The sequence below is a fragment of the Natator depressus genome, chromosome 11, assembly GCF_965152275.1.
Source record: "Natator depressus isolate rNatDep1 chromosome 11, rNatDep2.hap1, whole genome shotgun sequence".
NCBI classification, from domain to species: domain Eukaryota; kingdom Metazoa; phylum Chordata; order Testudines; family Cheloniidae; genus Natator; species Natator depressus.
This window is the reverse complement of record NC_134244.1, coordinates 69818341-69840363: the sequence shown is the minus strand read 5'-3', so window position 1 is coordinate 69840363 and position 22023 is coordinate 69818341. Positions and strand designations below refer to the sequence as shown.

Genomic DNA, 22023 nt, shown 5'->3' with positions numbered 1-22023 from the left:
GTGTGGGAGAGAGTCTGATCCCTTGATTGTAGGAATGGAATTTATCTGACTGAGCTGGGTGATGACAGCACCCAGGGGTGGGGTTGCTGTGAGTGTTGTCAAGTCATCCTCCAACAAGGAAAGATTAAGCCCTATATAGAACTCTGCTACTTCATTTATGAGGAGAGGCATAGTATATACCCATTTAGTGGCTAATCTGCTTTTTGTTCTCTACTTTTTTAGTTGAGACAGTGCAGATGCTGGGTTCCTCCTTTCACTTGCTCTGACAGGGAGGATGATGACCAATCACCATCCAAGATTTTACTGCTCTCTACAGCTCTCTCCTTTGCTTCTCCAGTTTAAATGCTTCGGATCTGAAAGAAATGAGGTTGCCTGTTCTACCTTGATAGTCGGATCAGTGAGTCTTGTCGAAGCCTGAGCTTGGAAAGCCCAATGGGGAGGGTGCCTGCACTGTCTTAACAGAGCCACAGAAAGCAATTTCGCAGGTAAGGGGCAATGTTTTGTGGCTCTGGCTGTGACTGCACAGATTGGGTTCTGTATAGTGGCACCCTATGGAAAGCCACCCTAGAGAGGGAGAACGAGAGATTGAAAAGAGGGAGCCTGAGGTCATGAAAAGGAAGGGCCAAGCACCTCTGTCTCCTTCACAGCTTCCAGTGTCAAAGGCTGGTAGCCACCCCAGACACTTCTTTGAGAAGAATCTCTCCTTGAGGTGAACTTCTCTCCCTTCTAAGCAAGCTGAGCTGTTTTCTGCTACATTTCTGGATGTTGTTTCAGCCACTGCTTTGCTCCACTGACTGATTGGAGAGTTCCTCAGTGAGAGAAGGGAAAAGTGCTTAATGCTCCAATGAGAACGTGCTGCTGCAAGAGGTGCAGGTAAGATTTCTCGTTGACAGCCCAGTGGTGTAAGATGCAATGGGACAGAGGTTATCTTCCTCTGCATTGCTCATTGCTCTTAGTGAGGGATGGACTGGAAAAAGGAGATGTAGAGAGCTGAGAAATGCTGAATGGTAGTTGTCATCATGCCTGTCAGTGAGAGGCAGGACCCAGCATCTGTGCTGTCACGGACAAAGCCACAAAAATATTTGTTACTATAGTATGGTCAGCATCCCTCATAATAGAATTTGGAAAGTAGACAGTAAACTTAACAGCAAACATATAAATTGCCTCTCCCTTGATGGTCCAATAAAATCAGTGCCTTTTACTTGCCACATAAAAACATGCCCTTATCTTGATGTAGTGATTACCACTCCAAAGTAACTTGAATAGTTATGCCTCTCATCATGTGCTGAGGGTGTGCAAACTTTCTGTCTGCCAGCTAATTGGTAGGGGGAAAAAGTCCAGAAGGTGAGAGCCCTTTGCGGGAGCTTTGCCAGTTCTGGAAAAGTTCTATTCCAGGTACTGAGAGCAAGAGAATCTCCGACTCCTACAACCACCACAGAAGGAGAGGCGATTGTTTAGCTAACCATGCTATTAAAAGTGAAAACAAACCCATCCATCAATGTGTTAATGACTTAAAGTAGCCAAATAAATTACAATGAACAAAGTATTAAGATGAATGTCATCGTAAGCCTTTATTCCAATACCATGAACCATGTAGTGAAGTTACCAACCTCTCAGGTTATATGAATATTTTTGGTCATTTAATACCAATTTACTACTATTATACATTGATTATAATGGAACAGTAGAAACCCTCGAGAGAAATGTAACTTCCATTAGAAAGTCTCCTTTCAGCTGCTTATAATTTTCTCAGATTCCTTTTGGGCTGAAATTTTCTCAATCAGGTGAATATTTTTGGGAAAGCTTTTACTTACTCTCTCTCTCTCTCTCTCTTGCTCTCACTCTCATACAATGATTAACTAGTTCTGAGGCCAGTTAAGTAAAATGTCATCCATAAAATACCACCCAAAGGTGAAATTATTCCTGAGACTTTTTGGCTTCAGGCAATATATTTTTAACACACATTTACAAATACAGCCTATATTTGTTTTACTGGTTGAGGGTATTTTTCCTCTCTCTCATTTTCTCTCCAATTAATGGGAGGAGGTTTATGGGCCGCTCTTACCTTGGCAGGAACAGTCTTTGGGCTTGATTACCCTGGAAAATTAGTTTAAAGCATGACCTTGCAGTGTAGACAGGGATGTCATGTTTATCTTTGTATCAGCTGGTAAACCTGTGGTTCTAGTGGAGTTAGCCAATGACCACATGACATGGTCTTAAAATGAAGGTCCCTGTCTACGCTGACTGCAAAGTTCCATTTAACGTAATGTTAGAACTCAGCCTTGAGGAGTCAACTAATACAGCCTAACTTGCTACTGAAGGACAAGCCCTTTGAGGGAAAGCTCTCGCTCCCTCTTTTCCAAATTCCCATAGTTGTAGGATGGGAAGAGTCTTCTGTATGGTGCAGCCTGCTCCCCCTCGTGCACTGGGCCCACTCTGTGTGCCCGTGCAGAGGGGGCTGGCACCATGGAATGCACATGGTGTGTTCCAGTGTATACAGAGAGAGCAGCCTGAGCACAAGGATTGCATTTGTGCCTGGTCTTTGTTAAAGGCACACAAAAGGGAGGGGAAGGAGAAGAGAAGGCTCCCTGCTCCCCTCCATCCTAACACCAAAACAAGAGCCAGGGACATTCTGGCCTGAGGTGGAACAAGTGGACTGAGTGGCAGAGAATGAGGGACTTGGAGACAGAGAATAGGACTTGGCTGGCCGAGGACTTGCCTATCCTCTGACAGAGGTCTCCCAAAACATTATGGAAGAAAACTATAAATAGCAGAAGCAAAGCCCCTTTATGTAGTAAGTGCCTGGATTCCTCATGGCTTGCTACAGTCATCCTGTCAGTCTTGAGAAAAATATTGGGGCAGACAGTATGTTTAAAAAACCCAACTAAGCCTTGTTTCATATTAATAGTGGCTGGCATTTAAAACTACAAGGACATTTAAAAGTGCTCTCTTTCAGCTATCTGAAATCTACTCAGACTAATTCCTTAACTGTTCACCTTGTTTGGTTCCAAGTAACATTAGCCAGCTTGTAAAAGGTAAATTGCAACCTTAGCCCTTCCCTTAACTTGATTGATTTTAATCACTGGAGCTTGTTTTAGCTATTATCTTTCCCATGTGATTTCCTTTATATGCTGCCATTCACAAACTGTTAAAATGCAAACAGAGATGGCAAAGAAATGCAATACCTGACAATAGCATGTGCATGCTCTTTTATACACTATTAAAATGATATGGCCTTCACTGAGAATGCTTAATTGAAAAACAATTATACTGCAAAATGCTTTAGACTACAATCAATCAAGCACTGTCAAAGCTAGTAAAAATGTATGTTACTGGCAGGAAGCAAACCATCATATTCTGCCCTTTAGTAATTTTTGCTGTGCTCTTACCTAATGGCAATATTCCATACAGTGCTATTAGCTGTCTGACATCTGTGAGAGAGGGCATTGGCTCTATATCTACCAGACGAAGCGTAGTCCCCAGATAGCTGTAGTCGCCTGCAGGGAGGAAGCATGGGCTTAATAAATGTGACACTGTATTGTTATAAAAAGCATAATTCAAATAATGAAAAACTACCACGGAATACAAATTTTGCATGCTCTGAGCAAACCCAGTTCTGTCAGGGGTAAGGGACTCAAGTAGGGGAATGTTGCCATGGAATACAGGCCTAGAAGGAAAATGAAGTTAAGCATACATTCCTGTACTGACTCTCCCTACTAAGCAGGTTGTGGAAGGCATTCAGCAGAGAAATAAGTCTTAAATAACCTTTTAAAGAAACTTTGTGGTTCACAAAAGAATCATTACTGACACCATAAATCACATCAATAGCAGAGAATTTGGGGAGTTGAGATGTCATATTTTTGGAATCACCAATGAACCAAGATGTATCTAAGGGATTTCAAAGAGGGAAAAATATATTGTTTAAAAGGTTACTTAATTTTTTTTCTGAATGCTGCCTGCCCCCAAAATTCCCACCACATCTTAGTTAGTGGGGACACTCTGCACTGCAGTCTGTGTTCAGTTCACTGTTTGTTTTTTTGCATCGCACTTCACCTTTTTTATTTAAAAGTAGAGTGAAATGCAACGCTGCAGACTGAAGCAGTCTAAAACTAGAGTCCTGCCTCATCTTGTTAGAGAGCTGTAATCACATATAGGACATAATGGGACAAAGATCCAGAAGGATGGGACACAAGCAAGAAAATTAAGGCTACGTCTACACTGGATCTGTAGAGGTAATTTCCAGCTTGAGTAGATGCATGTTAGCTCACGCAAAATAGCAGTGTAGCGATGGGATGGGCTAGCCGCACCAAGTACATTCCTAGGGTTTCAGACAAGATTGTACTCATGAAGCTAAGACTACACTGTGAGCTGGAAATGTCACCTCCAGCTCCAGTGTAGACATACACTAATAGTGCAGGAAAAATACATTCAAGAAGGATTAATTTCTTTAGCATAAATAACATGTTCTGTACCTAATACTATTTTGTATTTTGATGATGATAACTTCCAAATAGGAAGGAAGAACATCCAGCTTGTCTGGGATAGATGTAAAATTAGGTATAAAATGAGAGAGATTTGAGAGATATAGTATAGTCATAGTTTGGGCAAGGAGATGGACAAGCGCTGGCATAGCCTCCCCTCCCCCTTTGAGGGTAAAATTCATTTCAGGTTTTATCTTTTATTTAAGGAGAAATCAAAAGAACTGGCTAGAAATTAATCTTCAGAGATTTAATTAGAAGGCATCAAAGGGTTTAATTGCAACTGGCCATAAATCATGATGGATATTCTCTGACTAATTTAGATAAGGTCACCAAGAAAATTAGTTCAGCAGTGTCGGTTTGTCATAGGGACGGACGTTTCAGTACCTTTACTCATTGTGTGGCTTCTTGCACAGTTTTGCCCTTTGTCTTCTCCCCAAGAACGGTGAGTGAGAGAGCGACCTTTCTAGGATTTCAGGACTCAGGGCTGAGGGGCACTCATTTATTTCTCTATGGGCCATAACTCTAACCTTGCAACTTTAAATGTTGCTTTTGACTTGATATAAAGCCAAAGATTTTAGGCCTCGCTCCTGGGAAATGCTAAGTACCATTTGCCTCACTCTGACAGTGCAAGTGGGACTTAAAGCTGCCCTAAATGGAAAGCTGAGAATTCCCTGAACATGAGAGAATCTTCTGCTGGGGCAGGGCTGGCTTTGACAGCTGTATGCCTCCCCCCTGCCTACCCAGAGTAGGGGCTATGTGGGGATGTGCTGGGTATGAGCACTCTGTGTTACAGTGATCCCCCACCCAGTGTAATGGCTCCTAGGAGGTCAGTGCTGCTTTTATGTAACTTAGAGCAGCCCTGAGGCCACCCTAAGCTATGACAGGAGTCAAACTGACCCCTGAAAGCTTCAGGATCAAGGGATTACAAAGATGGCTCCAAGCCATCATTGCCCCCCCGCCACCTCTCCAGTTGGTGCACTTGAGGTTTTGGTGCTGAGTAATTTATTAAAATTGTGAGAGGATGTTTTGATTTTTACAAAATTCTACAATGTTACCAGCCACTAGCTAGCCTATTGCCCAAGATGGTCTTTCAAAGTGTCTGTGATGGAAATGTCTGTCAGCCATAAACGACCTTGGGAAGGACAGCTGGTAGTGGTTGGGCGAGTGCAATAATAATGAAAAGCTTCCATTACTACTCTCAGCACTCTATGCTCTTTAACGAGTATGCAATGAATAGAATACCAATACCAGCTCATTCTCTAGAGTGGGCAAGCACTCTGTTGGCAATAAATGCTGCTTTTAGCAGTTTATAAAAACATGGCACTTACAGCCGATATGAAAGACTCCCGTTTTTCCTGCTTATATACCATATTAATGGCCAGATGCACTGTACGTGCTAGGTACTGACAAGCTCTTTAATTGTGGTCCTTTAAATTAGTGGGTTTTTCCCCTGATATATTGCAGCTTGTTCAGTTTTAGTGAATGTCCCAAAACAATCTCAGAGAGTGTATCAAGCCACTGTGAGATTGCATTTCTTCTCTGAACACTAGCCCCATTGCACTCAGATCTTTCTATGGTGCTTTATCTTGGGGTTTTCTATTTGTGTATGTGGGGCTGTATAATATTGGCTACTATTTTATTTTCTGGAAAATATTTTGGACACAATATAAAACACCATGCCGCTATGCCTTCAGGTTCCATTGTATTGCCTAGCTCCATAGACAGGCACTTCAACAGTACAAATTGTGGATATCGAGCACCTCTGAAAATCAGGCTTCTGTTGATTTGGGTGCCTAACTTTACACACTCAGGTTTAAAAATTTTGTCCCAGAATCTTATTGAAATTGCAACTGTACTTCATTTCATTCTTGACTTGACTGGTCATAGCGATTAGTGAACCTTGGAAGGTTTGCATGTTTCATCAGATAAAACATACAAACACTTGGATGTTCCAAATCCAAATATCTTTGAACTGGAAAACTCCTAGGAAAAGGTTTTCCTGAAATCTTGGTTATGTCTGGACTGTAAATAACATGAGAACAGCTTCTTACAATATTTTGGTACTTCTCTTTCTGGCACCTGGCAAATTCAGGAATGACAAAGTAGTGGCATGCAAACGTTTAAAAATGCAGAAAACAAACCCATATTTCAAATCTTAAAAAGAGGGTTGAATTTATTCTGACTTGCATTTTTGGTCAGCTGTTTCATTCAATCTATTTCATCCATCTTTTATAAGCAGCCAAACTGGAGTGCACTATGGATGAAGTGTTCTTATAATATTCAAGATATACATTAGCTCTGATATGTAAGACATTTAAAAATGTATACATTACCAACATAATCAGAGAGTTTCACTGTCTTGGGCTTTATTAGTAATCCTTCTTCTACTAGTTCCTTGTACAGAGAATCAATGGTCCTACAGACAAGATACATAATTTCAGAAAATTCTAGAGATCTGCAAAAACAGTCCAATCCGTCAGTAACAAAACTAAATGGAACATTTACACATCCTTAGCTTTATAATATATAATTTTTTACTGACAAATATATAATTTGTTGCTGTCAATATTTAATCATTATTGACTTTTATGTGTCATCTGTTATTTGTTCTCCTTCCCCTTTAAGTAATAGTCCTACACTTTTATTTCCTTATATACCACATGATTTCTTATAGCAGTTATGACTACCTATTTCCAGGTGATGAAGATCACTGACTACTGTTGTACTCATTCATTAATACCAATTACTGAGAAATTATTTTAAAATCCGAATAACAGCACATAATGTTATGCTTCTGCAATTAGTAATTCATTAATCTTCCTAGAATTTATTCTGTTTTCAATAGACCAACTTCCACTCCTTTAAGAACATCACATCATTTATTATACTGGATCAACCAATGGTCCACCTAGTTCGGTATCCTCCCTGATGGGGGCCAGAGCCAAATGTTGTAGAGGAAGGTGGGGAAAAATCATGCAGTGGACAATTATGGAATAACATGTTAATTGAGGAAATTTCTTCCTATCTCCTGTCAATTTGTGGGTGTCTTTTGCCCTAAGAAATGAGGATTTATACCCTTGAATTTTTTTATCTATCTAATGTAAATGTGGATTTCTCATTATCTATGTAACTGTCCAATCCTTTTTTCCCCCTTTGGTATCCTGCTAAACTCTCAGCATCAATGATATTTTTTGGCAGTGAGATCTATAGATTAATTAAAATTACTTCGAGAAATAATTCTTTGCACACTATAAGTATATTGCCTTCCATTTTAATTGAAGGTCATCATCTTATATTTTGAGGGTAAATAAGAATGCCTAACTTGACCTTCTCAAGATCTTTCATTATTTTGTATACCTTTAACATCATCTCTTATTCATCTCGTCTTCAAGCTAAACAGTTCCAATCTGTTCAGTGTCTCATAAGGAAGTCTTTCCATGCCTCTAATAATTTTGGTCACCAATCCTAACTGAGGCATTTCAGTACTACTAAAAAAATACAAATATTTAATAATAGGTATAAGTTGGCCAATAATTTCATGTCTTGTGTGTTTTCAAATAGACATTTCATTTTAAATTTTTTATGTCCACACAGTGCATAATTAATACATAAGCAGTAATAAGGAAATGCAAAATTTAATGTGCCTACAACATTAACGCTGCCACTCTGGCTCTTGTTTTCATAGTTGAATGTATAACGTGATGATTTTTATGTTAGGTGTATATCACAAAATGTTCAGCAGGTATAATGTGGACAAATAGCACTGCTGTAAGAGCCATAACTCCTGCATTATTATTTTAAATGTGCAAATTTAATGATGCATGAACTGAGTCTCCTCCATGTGGAAGTGTGTTACGCTCAGGGCCTTCTATCAGTTGAAGCCCCTGTGTTTCTCTACCACGTAACAACACACAAAGATAGACATGAACCCTTTTTAGCTATTTCTGGAATTTTACCCCTTCTTCTGAACAGCAGGCGAGAGCAATGTGTGAAACTTAAAGGCCAAATAAACTCCCATAACAAGCTAGCTACTAAAAAGGATATCATATAGTATTAAAATAAGTCACTAATAGCATAGTATTATAATAATTACATATTTTCTGAGTAAGCCAGGCCTGTTAGGTGTGGCACGCTGTCCCCCCATAGAGGTGGGTAGGTCAAGTAGACGTTGATTGTGCTTGCTACAGCCTTGGCTAAGAGAGCGGGGTGTTTTAGTTCAGGCAGCAGAGCCTGATGCATTAAGATCTAGAGTCCCAAATTCAATCCTTGATGCTGCTGACCCACCCAGAGGCATCAGCATTACCGCTGTATAATTGTATGTTTATATATGTGTAAATAAGTATAATAATTGTAAACGTGCATATGCATTTAATTGCTAGACCCTGGAGCTGCTATATGGTATGAGAGGTCATCTTCCATACACTTCCATGAAATATGTCTTCAACACTTACTTATTTGGCTTAAGAGATTTAACATTTGAAACCAAAATAAGACACCATTCTTGATCGATTGTATTGCGGTAGTGCCCAAAGGGCCCAGTTGTGCTAAATCCTATACAAGTGAATAGGACTGGATCATAATGCAAGGCACTTCTTTCCACCAGGTGCTGAGCATACTTGTCTCTACAGTGCTCTTGGGCCCTGCTGCCTAGGAGCGCAAACTGTCCCTGTTCCACGCTGCTACTAGATAAATTGGTGCTAGCTGTGATAACTCAGCATAGATTTTGTATTATATGTACAAGTGAAAAATGGGCAGATTCTCAGTAGATGTGTCATGTGTATGTTGAAAATGCAGGTGTCAAAACACGGAATTTGCTTAAACCCCTCAAGTAAAATAAACTCTGCCCTCAGAACAGAAATATTTAACAAATTGTAAAGTGCCCTCAAGAATTTATGTTGGTCAGACGAGAAATAAGACTGATCTATGACATGTACTTTTTACATGAGAAACAAAGGCTGCTTTATTGCGGTATTTCACTAAGGCTGGCTACAGCCTCTCTTCTCAGGGACTTTAAATTGGATGGAAAATCTGTAGACATCTGAGACTGCCAGGTGTTCCTGCACCTGCTGGTGAGGGGCTGGGGGAATAAAAGTAAAAGGGTCTTCGTTAAAGAACGGGGCCCAAGAGCCTGCGAAGACTTACATGCATGCTATGTGTATGCACTGTGAGTAGTCCTAATGGTATCAATGAAGTCTGGGTGTTGAAGTACATGTGTAAGTCTTTACAGGATCAGGGCCTTGGCTTGTACAAAACTACTGAAAACAGCATAATTAAAGGGAAACATACACAGCACAGGTCATTATTGTACAATGTACACCATCAAAGCAGCATTTGTTTTGTAATGGGTAGCACTACAAACCTATCAGTCAAGAGGTCATGTAGCATTTACAGACAACACAGAACGAATTTTACTTTGAAATATTTCAAAGAGACTAAAATGAACATTTTGCAAATTCATGACGGGTTTGTTTTATTTCTAGACATCTGTGGATATTTATAGCTGTTATCCAAATGGTTCTGTTTATTGTAGGGTTCCTCATGAGTGTGAGGCTGTTGGCACTGATAGGTTGAAATGTAAACCTACCAGTTCTGACACTGTCCTTTTGTAATTAAACAAAACAAAAAGGGTTTGGCAGTGTGGCAAATATAAAGGATACATAATTTTGTCACAATGTAACTCTCAGGATGAACAGGTGCATTCTTTACCTGTCGGGAGTCAAATCTTTCTCCTTCTTTTTCTTCCCACTTTTCTTCCCTTTTTTCTTTTTCTGAGGACCATAAATGTAGACAGTAATTAATGACATAAGTAGTTGGGATGTAGAGCTGAATGCTATTGGAAGGCCAAAACTTGCCGATCCAACTTTAATAAACCTAAATATGTCAGTATTTGTATTTTTCACTATCTATGTACTTTTATGTGGTCCTCACCAATATAGTATCTGAGGAATAGATTGTATCCTTGCAGCACTCTGTGAGATAGGGAAGTACTATTTCCATTTACAGATGAGAACCTGAAGCACAAAGGAGACCAAGGGTATGTCTACACTACGAAATTAGGTCGAATTTATAGAAGTTGATTTTTTAGAAAGCTATTTTCTACAATCAATTGTGTGTGTCCCCACACTAATGCACTAAGTGCATTAAGTTGGTGGAGTGCATCCACAGTACCGAGGCTAGCGTCGACTTTTGGAGCGTTGCACTGTGGGTAGCTATCCCACAGTTCCTGCAGTCTCCGCCGCCCATTGGAATTCTGGGTTAAGCTCCCAATGCCTGATGGGGCAAAAATATTGTCGCGGGTGGTTTTGGGTACGTGTAGTCAGTCACCCCTCCTTCCGTGAAAGCAATGGCAGACAATCATTTCGCGCCTTTTTTCTGTGTGGGCGCCATACTGCTTTCAGCAGATAGTGCAGTAGGACTGATATCCGTCGTCGTCATCCACCACTTCCGCTGTCACTCTGCTCTCCTGCTCACCTGGTGGTCTCACAGGGCCGCTTCTGCTGTAACTCTGCTGGGCTGCTCTTGTCTCGCCATACCACGGCAAGCATGCAGCCCGCTCAGCTGTTGTGTCCTGGCAGCAGACAGTGCAGTAGCTCTGCAAAACTGGTCATCCAACCACCGCTTCCCCTGCAACTCTGCCCTCCTGCAGACGCCATACCACGGCAAGCATGGAGCCTGCTCAGATCGCCGCAGCGGTTATGAGCATTGTAAACACATCGCGCATTATCATGCGGTATATGCAGAACCAGAACCTGCAAAAGCAGGCGAGGAGGCGGTGGCAGTGCGGTGACGAGAGTGATGAGGACATGGACACAGACGTCTCTCAAAGCACAGGCCCTGGCAATTTGGCCATCCTGGTGGCAATGGGGCAGGCTCATGTCGTGGAACGCTGATTCTGGGCCCGGGAAACAAGCACAGACTCGTGGGACTGCATACGTCTGGGATGATTCCCAGTGGCTGCAAAACTTTTGTATGCGTAAGGGCACTTTCATGGAACTTTGTGACTTGCTTTCCCCTGCCCTGAAGCGCAAGAATACCAAGATGACAGCAGCCCTCACAGTTCAAAAGTGAGAGGCGATAGCCCTCTGGAAGCTTGCAATGCCAGACAGCTACCGGTCAGTCGGGAATCAATTTGGAGTGGGCAAATCTACTGTGGGGGCTGCTGTGATCCAAGTAGCCAATGCAATCTCTGAGCTGCTGCTATCATGGGTAGTGACTCTGGGAAATGTGCAGGTCATACTAGATGGCTTTGCTGCAATGGGATTCCCTAACTGTGGTGGGGCGATAGACGGAACGCATATCCCTATCTTGGGACCGGACCACCAAGGCAGCGAGTACATAAACTGAAAGGGGTAATTTTCAATGGTGCTGCAAGCACTGGTGGATCACAAGCGACGTTTCACCAACATCAACATGGGATGGCCGGGAAAGGTACATGACACTCGCATCTTCAGGAACTCTGGTCTGTGGGAGCGGCTGCAGCAAGGGACTTACTTTCCAGACCAGAAAATAACCATTGGGGATGTTGAAATGCCTACAGTTATCCTTGGGGACCCAGCCTACCCCTTAATGCCATGGCTCATGAAGCCATACACAGGCACCCTGGACAGTAGTCAGGAGCTGTTCAACTACAGGCTGAGCAAGTGCAGAATGGTGGTAGAATGTGCATTTGGACATTTAAAAGCGTGCTGGTGCAGTTTACTGACTCGGTTAGACCTCAACGAAACCAATATTCCCATTGTTATTACTGCTTGCTGTGTGCTCCACAATATCTGTGAGAGTAAGGCGGAGACGTTTATGGCAGGGTGGGAAGTTGAGGCAAATCACCTGGCCGCTGATTACGCACAGCCAGACACCAGGGCGGTTAGAAGAGCACAGCAGGGTGCGCTGCGTATCAGAGAAGCTTTGAAAACCAGTTTCATGGCTGACCAGGCTACGGTGTGACAGTTCAGTTTGTTTCTCCTTGATGAAAACCCGCCCTCTTGGTTCACTCAACTTCCCTGTAAGCCAGCTGCCCTCCTCTCCCCGCTTTGATCACTGCTTGCAGAGGCAATAAAGTCATTGTTGTTTCAAATTCCTGCATTCTTTATTAATTCGTCACACAAATGCGGGGATAACTGGCAAGGTAGCCTGGGAGGGGTAGGGGAGGAGCAAAGCACCGGGTGGGGTGGGGGAGGAGAGGAGGAGGGAAGGACAAGGCCACACTGCACTTCAAAACTTATTGAATGCCAGCCTTCTGTTGCTTGGGCAGTCCTCTGGGGTGGAGTGGTTGGGTGCCCGGAGGCTCCCCCCGCCCCTGCATTCTTGGGCGTCTGGGTGAGGAGGCTATGGGACTTGGGGAGGTTACACAGGGGCTGCTGTGGCAGTCTGTGCTCCTGCTGCCTTTCCTGCACCTCAAGCACACTCTGGAGCATATCAGTTTGATCCTTCAGTAGCCTCAGCATTGCATCCTGCCTCCTTTCATCACACTGCCACCACCATTCCTCTTGATCCCGCCACCTCTCCTGTTGCTCCAGCCATCTATTCTCTCGCGCGTCCCTCCTGTCCTCTCATTCATTTTGTGCTTTCCTGGACTCTGCCATTGTCTGCCTCCACGCATTCTGCTGGGCTCTTTCAGTTTGGGTGGACTGCATGAGCTCAGAGAACATTTCATCGCGAGTGCGTTTTTTTCGCCTTCTTATCTGCGCTAGCCTCTGGGACGGAGATGCTAGTTGCAGCGTTGAAACATTTGCAGCTGCGGGAGGAAAAAAAGGGAGATTAAAATTGAAAAAGACACATTGGCCATTTAAAAGGAGGGGCTGATGTTTTCGGGTTAACGTGCAGCACAAACCCAACAACCCCCCCCCCACCCAATTCTCTGGGATGATCGCTTCACCCCTCCCCCCACCACATGGCTAACAGCGGGGATGATTTCTTTTCAGCCACAGGCAAACAGCCCAGCAGGAACGGCCACCTCTGAATGTCCCTTTAATAAAATTCCCCTATTTCAACCAGGTGACCATGAATGATATCACGCTCCTGAGGATAACACAGAGAGATAAAGAATGGATGTTGCTTGAATGCCAGCAAACACGGGACCACACGCTGCCATGCTTTCTTATGCAATGATTCCAGACTACGTGCTACCGGCCTGACGTGGTAAAGTGTCCTACCATGGAGGACGCAATAAGGCTGCCCTCCCCAGAAACCTTTTGTAAAGGCTTTGGGAGTACCTCCAGGACAGCTTCATTGAGATGTCCCTGGAGGATTTCCACCCCATCCCCAAACACATTAACAGACTTTTCCAGTAGCTGTACTGGCCGCGAATGCATCCCAAGTCTTCCGGACAAATTAATAATTAAACATACTTGCTTTTAAACGGTGTATTATATTTACAAAAGTACACTCACCAGAGGTGCCTTCTCTGCCTTCAAGGTCCGGGAGCCCAGGTTGGAAGGGTGTTGAATCCAGGGTGATAAACAGTTCCTGGCTGTTGGGGAGAATGGTTTCTCCACTTGCCTGGTGTGCGCTCTCTTCAACCTCCCCCTCCTCATCATTTTCCTCGTCCCCAAAATCCTCATCCCTGTTGCGTGAGACTCCCTTGCAGGAGTCCACGTACAGGTGTGGGGTAGTTGTAGGGTCACCCTCTAGAATTGCATGCAGCTCATCATAGAAGCGGCACGTCTGGGACTCTGACCCCGAGTGGGCATTTGCCTCTTGGGTTTTTTGGTAGGTGTGCCTGAGCTCCTTAAGTTTCACGTGGCACCTGCTGCGGGTCCCTGTGATAGCCTCTGTCCTTCATGCCCTTGGAGATTTTTTCAAGTATTTTGGCATTTTGTCTTTTGGAATGGAGTTCTGATAGCATGGATTCATCTCCCCATAAAGCGATCAAATCCAGGACCTCCCATTCGGTCCATGCTGGAGCTCTTTTGCGATTCTGGGACTCCATGGTCATCTCTGCTGATGAGCTCTGTGTGGTCACGCCATGGTGGCCAAACAGGAAATGAAATTAAAAAGTTTGCGGGGCTTTTCCTGTGTAGCTGGCCAGTGCATCTGAGTTTAGAGTCCTGTCCAGAGCGATCACAATGGAGCACTGTGGGATGGCTCCCAGAAGCCAATACCGTTGAATTGCGTCCACACTAACCCAAATTTGACCCTGTGATGTCTATTTCAGCGCTAATCCCCTCATCAGGGAGGAGTACAGAAATCAATTTTAAGAGCCCATTAAGTCGACAAAAATGGCTTTGTTGTATGGATGGGTGCAGGGTTAAATCAATCTGATGCTGCTAAATTCGACCTAAACTCGTAGTGTAGACCAGGGCTAAGTGACTTGCCTAAGGTCCCCTAGGATGGCTGTGGTTGAGCCAGGAATTGAATCCAAGTCTCCTGAGTCCCAGACTAGTGCCCTAACCAGTAAACTCCTTCCTACCTCCTCTTTGTAATGCCTCAGGGAAGAAGTAGCATGAGGTCAGGATAACTAGAGCAGGTCTTCTCTTGGGATTTTCTCCACAGTAACTGAAGCATTATGAGAAGACTACATATTGTGCAAATGGCTTCCTCACAAATTGCAAAACCCCATGGAAAACAAATAAACACAAGTATGGGAATCACATATGCTAGCACTCTCCATAGTCATTAGAAGTCACTAGACACAAATATACTTATCAACATAACAATTAACTAAGGACAGCACTTGGTTAATCCATGTGTGTAACACACAGTGAAGTTAGAGCTTGGTGTAGTAGGCCCAGTCCAGCAAAGCACTGAAGCATCAATGTGATTAGTCATGTTGAGGTCAATGAGACTACTCCACACATTTAAAATCAGGCATGAGCTTAAACGATTAGTTTCTTCAACCCTTGGGAAGAAGAGACTATATAACCTCCTACTCATGCATTTATTTATTATTTTATTGAATTATTCACAAACCCTTATGCAGCACTCCAGGGGTTGCACGTTTAAAAAAAAATCCTATCTAGCTATCTGGAAAATGCTGTTCTTCCCGGAATAAATCAGCAATGATTAGAAATGAATCTATTATAACTTTCCAAAGACCGGATCATACTTTAGACAATCTGCTGCTCATATCATCTGTTATTGTTCATAATACAATGTAAATAATCTAGACGTACCCAGAGCTATATAGTTAAGAGACAACTGGAGAAAGCTAATATTTGTAATGGACCTGCATTAGAATAATACAAACATATCCAAATATGCAGAACTATACCACAGACTTATTTATGTAAATAGTCCTAGCAGTGTGTATTGTTTTATAGGACAAGGAACGTTACACAAACATCTTTAGTGACGGCGTCAGAAAAGTATGTATCACACTGTAGTAGCAATTGGGAAATTGTGGAGATACTGGCTCTAGTGGGTTATTGCCAGTGCTTCTCTAGCATTGTTTCTTTATATTTTTTAGGAAATTGGAAGAAATTATAACATCATGGGCACTTATTGGGAAGACAAGATGATTTTTTTTCTTTATAAAGACACTGAACATATGCTGAATTTATTGGCCAACTAGTAACTTTTTCAGGGCATTTTCACCAGTAAACTAACTCAAAAGCTTAAAAAAAATATTTGTTTTATGGAAAAAATGTGTTTTCCTAATTAACATCACTGTTTCTGGGAAATCTGGCAAGCACTGAGATAAGAGAAAATGTGAATTTTAGACTGTGGCTTTCCTACAAAATATATCTTATTGACAGCTGCTTTTACTGTATAGTAAATGCAAACAGGCTAATCAGTTATGAAAACCTATTTGATTTTACCTTTAAATGTGTCCATCTATTCCATCCCCTAACCACTTTGTAGGTGTCCCATTTATTCATGGTTATTTTCCACTTTCTTGCATATCCTTTACCGTATAATAAAACTGCATTTAGTTCTGGCTGATCTAATGGTGCCTCATCTCCATTCCTAAGTGGGGTGTGCTCAGGGTCTTGTCTCTTTAATGTGTGATCACTAACCGGGTTATGAGCAGTTCAGGTGTTGCTGTAAGCATACACAGAATCAGTCTGCAGCAGGATTCTAGAGCACAAGGTGGAGGAGATCTTAATAAAGTATCTTGTAGACACTTTCCCTCCAAGTCAAAATTGCATTGGCCACTTCCTCTTCATTTGCAATTGTACAACGTACCTGTGGAAGGTACATCAATTGCTTATGTGGACAAGTAGCATGGAGAAAGTACTTCCTGCATTTTTTTTAGCTCTCTTTTAAGTGCAGTTCAGGGCCTGGAAAAGAGGGGAGCATCACCATGTAACCAGCTCTCTCTGAACCATTTGCAAGTGTTTTATGGACTGCAACTGATCCCTAGATGGCAGGTGAAGAAGCCTTTTCTTCTCATGGAGGGCAGCATGGCAGCATGCTCACTAGCATATTTGTACCATGTCATATTATGCTAACTCACAGGGGACATTAGAGAAGAAGGCAACTTTTTAAAAATGATAGAAGCAGATTCTGAAAGTAATCACAGCAGCTAATGTATCTCCTCTACAGATTGCAAATGATACAGCAGTGGCCTTGTGCTACTGCACATTTTCGTAAGTAGTGCAGGGAAATGTCTTCACAGCTCTGTACCTAAGCACTGAGTATCCTAAGGCTATGTCTACACTGCCCCGCAGTTCAGACTACGGGGTTGTGCACCAAAGTGCTGTAATTCCCTTGTGTAGATGCTGCCGGTGCGAACTGAAAGGTTCCTAGTTTATACAAGGTAGTCCTGTCTGAAGGAGGATTACATTAACGGGAACTATGAACTTTTTAGTTCATGCCCACGATGACCATACTGGGCAGTTACAGTGCAGCACTTTGGTGTGCACTGCTGTTCACATCCCTATAGTCCGAACTGCTAGGCAATGTAGACAAGCCCTTAGATGTATCTCCAGTCTTTCTGGCTAATGCTACTGTGGTGTGCTGCCACCCAATGTGTTATGTCAGAGATCAATTATGAAACCCTTTTATATTAGAAATATGATACAAGTAACACATACACACACAATCTGAGCCATTTTCTTTCCTCAAAGTTTACAGTAGTTTCTTGCTCCTTTTTCCTGATCTTTGTTCAATGAATTTGTGACAAATGTTTACAGTATTGGTAAGAATTGACTAACAGTGCCTAGAGAACATGACTTGTGAGGCATAAATGCCCATGAAATAAGAAAACCAAGAGGAGAAGGCAAAGCCAGGACTTGTGTATGCAGCAAGTGCGCTATGTTGGTATAGAGGGCCAGATTCTGATACCCTTACTTGCATTGAATAGCACCTTCTTCCACAGTAGTCCCAATTTCTAAACCTTGCCACTTTTTCTTACACAATATCTCTAAAATCCTGCTTTTCTTTTCTGCCCATGCAGCCAAAGCCCTCATTATTACCACAACTTCCTCTTTTCTGGGCTTGACTGGCACACCTCAAGTCTATTTAGTATGGGTTTTCAATAAGTCACTTCTGTACTTCTGAAAATTTTACCCCTTGTTAAGGTCTTCAGATTACTAGGGCAGCTACATAGGATGGGGCTATTAGAATCCTAATAATGTTGACTCTTGCCTTTGCTCTACCAGCGTTCCCAGCCTGCACCATCCACCAGTCAGCTTTTCTCTCAAACATCTCCATGGCTTCTCCCATGCTGCCCCATATGCATGGGGCAAATTCCCTGATAAAGTTAAAACAGCCAGTATCTTCCTTTAAACCCATCCTTAAAACTCACCTCTGCCCTGCTGCTTACAAACCTAGTCTGCTCATCATGGCTGCACAGATGACAAGGTGCAACTGTGCCTTTTTTCCACCTCCCCACCTCTACAGCCAATTAAAGAAACCCAACCCTCAATCCATTTAACTATCAAGCTGGATCAATTGTTCAAAAGATTAATTTGCTTGAATGTTGCATTCTTATCTCTATCCTCCACCTGTTGGTGTGTCTAGATTGTAAGCCTTTCAGGGGCTCAGGAATGATCTCTCTTCAGTGTTTGTACAGCACTCCGCACAATGGGGCCCGCAATCCTGATGAGAGCTTTTGGGTATTACTTTAGTATAAATATTTAACAGTAATAAAATACTTTCATGGGACTGCTTATGGAGTAAAGCGCTGTTTAGCCTGAGAAGGGTATCTGAGTCTGGCCCAGAATAAGAGGTGATTTGGCTTCTTACCCATCATGCCCAGCTGATTGATGTATTTTCCTCACAGCCTAATGGCTAATATTCCAAAATCTAATCCACCTGCTCTTTGGCTGTGAGGCAGCGGGTGAATATTTAGGTTCCTTCTAGAACTATTGGGCCAAATGAAACCCTGGTGTAACTCCACAGAAGGGATAAAATAGCCTGTTATCTTCTGGGGGAATGTAAGTGATTTTTGCTCATTTTTCTTTTAGAATGCTAAATGGTATTTAAAAGTCCTGAAATCAATGGCAAGGCTCTGCTTAGAGGTAAACTGTGTGAACTAAGAGGGCTGACAGCTTCCTTCTGGATTTTAATGGGATGTCTGAAAGAATCAAACTTTTAAAATCCAAGGTCATATTTAAGGGCACCTTTGCTGTAATGGGAAAAAAAATATATGCAGCTAAACAGTTTGACAGTGAAAACAGTCCATTTCCTTACAGTGGCCTTCCCAAGAGTTCAATCTGAATGGTGCTTACACATCTCAGCACATGTGAAGCTGAGCTGCCTCGGAAAAGGGAATTCTGGGAATGATCTATGGCAGGAGTGTTTCCTGATGGATTGAGAGCTTTTCTTTTTCTAATTCTTTGCATTTTTTTTAACCTCTGACTACTTATTCTAATGTGCCACTATAGAGACTGCAATGGGGCTTTCGACCTGCACATCAATTCCTAGTGTGTCTATTCCCTAGTGCCAAAGAGGAATAGCACTAAGATTGGTGGGCTTGCAGTGAATGGTAGTTGTAAAGCAAATAGAAAAAAATCTTTCTAAAAGCTGCAGTAAGAATTCTCAAGAAATATGGCCTCACAAAAATGGAGCATGCCCCAACAAAAGAACATGAACTCTGTTTTTCAGTATTCAGCTTGACAGTTATTATACTCTCTGCCAACTTCCCACTGGTAACTGGACATAGAAACAAGGGTCTGTTTCTGTAGGAGTTGTCTTGGGAATGCTGTTTGCAAGGCAGGTTAACCCCCATTGAAAAATTTGTTTTACGTCTGGCATCACTTAGTCTTCACTGGCACCATGAAATCTACAAACATTCCCTAGTTTGTATCACCTGCTTCAGAGGCCCTGGCTCCTCTAGGGAAAGGACTGGATGGGTCTGCCAACACTGGCCCTTGATCAAAAAGAAGGGTTACTACTGAATAATTAAGTACTCTTCATCAGCAAGTTGGCAATCTGCTTCCTAACTGCTCCTAGTCTACATTATGCCAATTTCAGAAATCGAAATTCTCAAAAATCCAGTCTAAGGTCCATATGCTTCACTACAGTGACTCAGTGTGTACGAACTGTGGGATATTGTGTACACAAATGAGAACTGAGGTGTCTTGATTGCCATGTGTCCATGCAACTATCCATTTTGTGTGCTGAGTCACTTTAACTGCACGTGCACTTTTGTGCATTGCCTTCCTTCTCTTCAAAGTTACCCCGGCATTTTTTAAATTGGTCCATATAGTATTCATATATCAATTTTCAAAGATGCCTCAACCTAGCTTTATTAAATTGCCCTTGTAATTTTTTTTGTCAGGTGCAAAGAGCATTCTAAATTTCTAAAAGGGCTGAGATCTAAGTAGAAGTACTGCAGATAAAGGTATTGGCATGCACAAACAATTCCAAGAGTGAAACTTCAGCACAAGATTAGGGTTTGTTATTTGCCTTTAGCGTTTTAAATTGAAATGCTGATTCCATCTGTAAATGCTGAATGCCTGTTGTACAAATGTTATCTGGAATTTAAATTCTTGGGTAAAATAACAGTGCACATGCAATTCAAAGGAACATGCAATTGTGAAGTTCTCTGAATGCTGTAATGCTGTGAACTACATGTAAACACTATATGTCAGCACTCAAGTTGTACTAGAACACTTCAGAATGCTGTTCTGGTACTTTTTTAGGAGCTGGAATGGTGTCTGGCACTTCCCTTGGATCTGGGCCAGGCAGCACCTTTCCCTCCTCAGCTGCAGCATGTCAGGCCATCAGGTGCCATTGGCAGGCCCAAACAGGGGGTGTTGGACAGTGGGTCAGCAGAAGGAGCTGGGGACACTACAGCCAGGAGCGGACAAAGGAGCATAGAGGTGAGGTGGGAGATGTTGGGAGCTGAGTATCAGGGCCACTCAGACAGCAGAACTCACCATGGGGAGCAGGAGTCAGGCACAGCTAGGAGAGGTGGGGGGCAGGACAACTGCAGGGAATCAATCTCCTGCTTCACTGGACCTGGACCTCTCCCAGCTCCTCTACTGCCTTCCTCCTAGCTCCCCCGCTCCCTCCTGGGGCCTCCCACTGCCCTGCATTCCAACAATTCTTTTTTTAGGACTCCAGCACTGCTATATTTGCTGCATTTTAATGGGTCAAATACACTAAAGTAATTTATGCCGCTAACATATTTCCTTTTCCTAAATAAATTTGGTTTAAATTCTCCAATGGTTAGCAGAATACATTTAAATAATATTTACTAAAATGCACACATCTGTGTGTCAGTCAGTTCAGATACTTGACTGATTAGACCAAGATTTCCAAAAGTGACTAGTGATTTTGGTTGTCTTCGTTTTTGGGTGTCCATTTGGAGACAACTTAAAGGGACCTGCTTTCTGAATGGAGGATACTCAGTCCATGGAAAATCTACTAGCTCCCAGTCCCATGCCTTAATTACAAGACCATCATATTAATCTGGATCAAGCAGGCTCAGAATATATGGTCTGATTTTCAAAAGTGCAGAGCACCCTCCATTTCCGTTGGCTTCAGCTGGAGCTGTGGTTTCAGAGTATTCTTGAAAATCAGATCAATATTGTGGAGTTGTTCCCTGAGAATGGTTTGCCTGGTCCTAAAACGTAAAATAAAATAAAAAGTGTAAGGGTTGGTCAACACTGAAATCTAAAAAAACTACAAAGAACACAAAACAAAACTGCCTAAGAAATCAGCTTACATGTGAGGTGGTTTTGACTTCTTGTGACCTAAGATTCACCAAACGCTCACAGAGGGAGTTTCACTATTGACTTTAATGGGGGTAGGAGTTCTTCCTTGGTATTTAGGGGCTGAGAATTGTGATGCATGCTGGCTTCCCCTCCCTTGCTGCACTCACCTTCTTTCCACCTTTTTTCCCCCTTGTCCCCTTTTTCTGTTTTTTGTCCTTCTCTCTGTCCACTGCCAGTTTCAGATTCTTCAGTTCCTGTCGCATCAGCTCATCAACCTATTCAGACAGGCACAGAGTTAAATTTTTTTCTTAGTTTTTCCATGCTGGAGCCATGCAACCGAAATCACTCTGAGGACAAATATTCAGCCAAACATTTAAGGAAAAAAATGGACAGGGCAGCTCCAAATGGATCCAAGGTCTAGATGTCAGGGCCAGTTCTTACAGCCACAGGGAAAGCCATGCCAGCAAGAACCATTCTTATAAATGTCTTGTTATTATTGT

General features: G+C 42.5%; 1 protein-coding gene across 2 annotated transcripts in view; it reads right to left on the bottom strand.

Annotated features, from left to right (window-relative positions):
- Positions 1 to 22023, bottom strand: part of DRC11 (dynein regulatory complex subunit 11) — a 157238-nt gene that overhangs the window by 27768 nt on the left and 107447 nt on the right. For both annotated transcript variants that reach the window (XM_074968154.1, XM_074968156.1), the window contains 4 exons: positions 21691 to 21798; positions 10188 to 10249; positions 6815 to 6897; positions 3390 to 3497 (listed from right to left, as the gene is read on the bottom strand). In XM_074968154.1, coding sequence (XP_074824255.1) covers positions 3390 to 3497; positions 6815 to 6897; positions 10188 to 10249; positions 21691 to 21798 — 361 coding nt within the window. The remainder of the gene's footprint in view (positions 1 to 3389; positions 3498 to 6814; positions 6898 to 10187; positions 10250 to 21690; positions 21799 to 22023) is intronic.